This window comes from Helobdella robusta, assembly GCF_000326865.2.
Source record: "Helobdella robusta unplaced genomic scaffold HELROscaffold_16, whole genome shotgun sequence".
NCBI lineage: Eukaryota > Metazoa > Annelida > Clitellata > Rhynchobdellida > Glossiphoniidae > Helobdella > Helobdella robusta.
The window spans coordinates 2,496,518-2,501,102 of record NW_008703893.1 but is presented as its reverse complement, the minus strand read 5'-3'; the positions used below and the strand labels follow the sequence as shown (position 1 = coordinate 2,501,102).

General features: G+C 33.8%; 1 protein-coding gene across 1 annotated transcript; it reads right to left on the bottom strand.

The window, feature by feature from the left end:
• Window positions 1-291: 291 nt before the first annotated feature.
• On the bottom strand, window positions 292-1,239 carry HELRODRAFT_169794 (hypothetical protein; the record flags this gene model as incomplete). The annotated part of the gene is made up of 2 exons (XM_009015608.1): window positions 292-915; window positions 1,153-1,239. 2 exons carry the CDS (start codon window positions 1,237-1,239, stop codon window positions 292-294), a joined length of 711 nt encoding a protein of 236 aa, XP_009013856.1.
• Window positions 1,240-4,585: the final 3,346 nt, after the last annotated feature.

Here is a 4,585-nt window from a genome sequence, read left to right as displayed (position 1 = left end):
AGTTTAGCGGTTTAAAAAATAAAAAATTGTAAATATCGGTTACACTAGTATGCAAGAAAATGAAATGGAAAACATTCACCCATATATCAAAGAGCAGCGAATAAAAGTTTACTAAAATGATTTTAAATTTACCGACAATGGCGATGCATTGATGAATTATTGAATTATGAATTATATAATTTTGAATAAGAACCCAAATCAGAGTTTCAACAGTTTCACAAATCGTTTTTATGGTTAATTTGAATTTTAACTAGCAAAAAATATCACGTGGAAAATGAGCCGTGTATATATTCACTGTCCTTTTGGTGGAGTTGCTTGGGTCTGGCCGTTTGGAGGTGGACCATTTGGGGGTTGGCCATTTTGAGGTGGTTGACCATTTGGTGGAAGACCATTTGGTAGAGGACCATTTGGGGGTGGGCCATTTGGTGGAGAACCATTTTGAGGTGGTTGACCATTTTGTGGGGGTGGTTGACCATTTGGTGGAGGACCATTAGGGAAAGAGCCATTTGGAGAGGATTGATTATTTGGGGAAGGGCCATTTGGAGGTTGTTGACCATTTGGTGGAGGAGGTTGACCATTTGGTGGAGGTGGTTGGCCATTTGGTGGAGGACCATTTGGGAAAGAGCCATTTGTAGATGATTGATTATTTTGTGGAGGGCCATTTGGGGGTAAAGTGCAGTTCGATGGTGGAGGTGGTGGTGGAGGTGGTAAAGGGCCATTTGGAGGTGATTGACCAATCAGAAACGGTGGTGGTGGTGGTGGTGGAAGATCATTTGGAGATGGTGGGAGTGTACATTTAACATCCCCTAGTGGCGGCTGACCACCTGGTGGAGGAGGAGGAAGAGGAGGAGGAGGGGGTTGACCATTTCCTGGTGGTGGGGGTGGTGGTGGGGGAGGGGGAGGTATAAATCCTCTCTGAAAATTAAAATTAAAAATTTTTAAATATATTTTTCAACGAAATATTCAACATATAATTGTTTTTAGTAAATAAACTATCTCTAAAAATTTATGACGTCACTGATTTTTAAACTCTTGACATGATAGTAAAAGTCATTGGATTGAAAAAATTAATCGATGTTTTTTTTGTAAAAATGAAAAAATTATTTTGTATTTGTTTGAAAAAAATAAATAAATTCAATAAAAACAACTAACCGCAGATGTTCCTCGAGTGGCCAAGATGGTGATGAGTATGGCCAGCAGGTAGAAATAACCACACATCATTTTCTTCTCTTTTAACATTTTCCAACCTGTTGAAAATTTAAAAATAAATTCTCATCAAAGTTTATGTTTTTCTTTGATTTGTTCTTAACTATACACACATTAGCGTGTGGTTTTAGATAATAATAATGACATTTTAATATGCAATGCTCGTTACTGTAATTAAGAGTGTGCGTGTGCGTGTGTGTGTGTGCGTGCGTGCGTACGTGCGTGTTGGTGATACGCCTCTGGTTTATAATTAAGTTCAGAGAGAATTAATAATTAAAAATTTAGAAATAGTATTAAACTTTCTAACTACGTATCTACGTAAACTTATTCTATTCTTCGATCCCCTCGAGAAGAAAAAATAACAAAGCCAGATGAAACTTTTACAAATTCTAAACGAGCTTACAACTTGTAGATTTAATGGTAAAATTTGAGAAAAACTTGTAGATTCTTTCTTATGATCTGCATGTTGAAGGAAGGTTCTCTTTATATACAATTAAAAACAATAGACCGGGCGTTTGATGCATTTGCTCCATGATGGGTGTTGCGAGTTGATACAACAATGCGACTGATACTGCCTAATGTTGTGACTCACTATGACTAACAACATACGCAACGTACTTTTTGCTATCTGACACCTCATACGTTGATTAGTAACAAAATTCTGCCTGTCAGACAGGAATAGCGATCCAATACTTATGTGTGTGTGTATTCGTAGTTCGCTCTCAAACTACTAAAAATTATTCATCAAATTAGAAGCTAACTTGCAATAAAATCAAATGAAGATTCATACCTACGCACACACATACACACACATACATACATACAAATACACAAACACACACATACATACACACACTTACATACACACATACATACACACATACACATACACTTAAACACATTGCAAAATTATGAGTCATGGTATCAACTAGAGTAAAAAGTTGGACGCTGTATTAGAAAGAATTAGTAGTAATGGTTTTCAGTTTGTTGTAATGATAATAATAATGGTTATAATTTTTTTATTGTTATTATTATTATATACGCATATTAAATGGTTCGATCTACCGTTCAACATTCATCATTGCCAATGATTTATAAAGCACGTGATTCATTTGTCTGTCTGTATGTGTGTGTGTGTGTGTGTGTGGGGTGTGTGTGTGTACGTGAACAAGCAAACAAATGAAAAGTAAAAAGACACTTATTAGCATGAATGAATGAATTAATGAATGAATGACGAAACAAACAAATGAATGAATTCATTTATGAATACCTATATTTATAAACATCGTAGATTTACATAACAGGAGTTTGTCATCATCCCATATACACAAACACTGCAGTAATGAAATAGTCTATCTATGTTTAAATGTCTCCATAGAGACAGGAGTTCACTTTTCTAATTAATATTAATAAGAATAATAAAAATATGAACAATAATAAAACTTTATAATCATTTGTGTATATAGTTTCATATTATACAGTCTTATCAACACTAATGTTAATTAAACTTGTGTCTCAATTAATTTTTAATATTTTCCATTCATCCATTCGTTCATCACTCATTCATTCATTCATAAATTAATTAATTAATTCATTCATTCACCCATCAATCCACTCATTCATTCATTAGTTCATTAGCAGTTAATTAACCTAAATTAACACTTACTTAGCAATTGAGTCTAATTGGATAATGCCTACAGAGGATGCAGTCAGAGAACTTGATTCGAAATTAGTTGAGAATATCGTCAGTGTGGATGATAAAATCATCTTCTCGCTGAAATTTTTGATAAATCTCGAGAGGATAGGTTGTATTCCGTTACAGCATTTTAATAAATTTTCATTAGAATTTGTTTCGTTTCGATGATTTTTAGACAGGTCCAATCAGTCAGCTAATCAATCAGTCAGCTAATCAATCAGTCAGCTAATCAATCAATCAATCAATCAATCAATCAATCAATCAATCAATCAATCAATCAATCAATCAATCAATCAATCAATCAATCAATCAATCAATCAATCAATCAATCAATCAATCAATCAATCAATCAATCAATCAATCAATCAATCAATCAATCAATCAATCAATCAATCAATCAATCAATCAATCAATCAATCAATCAATCAATCAATCAATCAATCAATCAATCAATCAATCAATCAATCAATCAATCAATCAATCAATCAATCAATCAATCAATCAATCAATCAATCAATCAATCAATCAATCAATCAATCAATCAATCAATCAATCAATCAATCAATCAATCAATCAATCAATCAATCAATCAATCATCAATCAATCAATCAATCAATTAATCAATCAATCAATCAATCAATCATTCCATCAAAATATAAAAATTCATACATACACGAAATCATACGCTAGAAGGCGAGGAGGATTTCTTTGCATTCAAATGCGGTCACTACAACACAGAAAAAAAATTATATTCATAAAATCAACACAGCACTTCAATAGTAGCACTGATAATAATTCATTTGATAATGCACATACCCACAGGCAAATGCAGGCAGGCAAATTTCAATCCCAACAAACCTCAACAACCTGACAAAACTTCAACAAAACCTGCAAAAAATGAAAAACCTAGCAAAGAATCCAAGAAATCAGAGAGAAATAAACCCCAAAAGAGCAGATCGAAATCCAAAATCCCAACATCCCAATCGCAAACTACGGCCGACCAGCCCAAACCCAACGTAACGTGCATCCACTGCGAGTATAATTTCCCCAACTTCAACTCCACAAGATCTGTCAAAGTTGACGTTGTAGTCGATGATGAAGTCAACGTAGCCAAAGTTTCCATCGATGGTAAGGATACAAAACTGGTTGCGGTGTACAACGATGATGATGATGAAGATGATCGTGATGGTGGCATTTCTGGTAATAGGGATGGTGGTTTTACATCTAACAGATGGATCACCTGGACCAATCAGTATGAATTATGCTCTTCAATTCATAATTCATTCATTACAATTTCTATAATTCACAATTCATGTTTTAATTTTATGTTATAATTGCGTTAATATCAGCGCGTGTTAGTTTTAGTTACACATACACATACAAACACACACACATATATAAACATACAAACACACACATACATAAATTCTTAACGTATGTTATACAAACATGCATGTACTTGAGATCACTTAATTTAACCCTTGTATCTACCACTAAGCCACACATTAAGACTGACCAACGATGACCAGCTGATGAAGTTAGCCAACGAAAAAATTGACATTGTCCTAACAACTAACTTGAAAAAAATATCCCCAAGAGTGACCGTTGATAAGATTAAAATGAACAAATTATTCGAAATTAGCCTAAGTGAGTTTATAAGTTTTGGTTCTCCTGTAAAGTTAA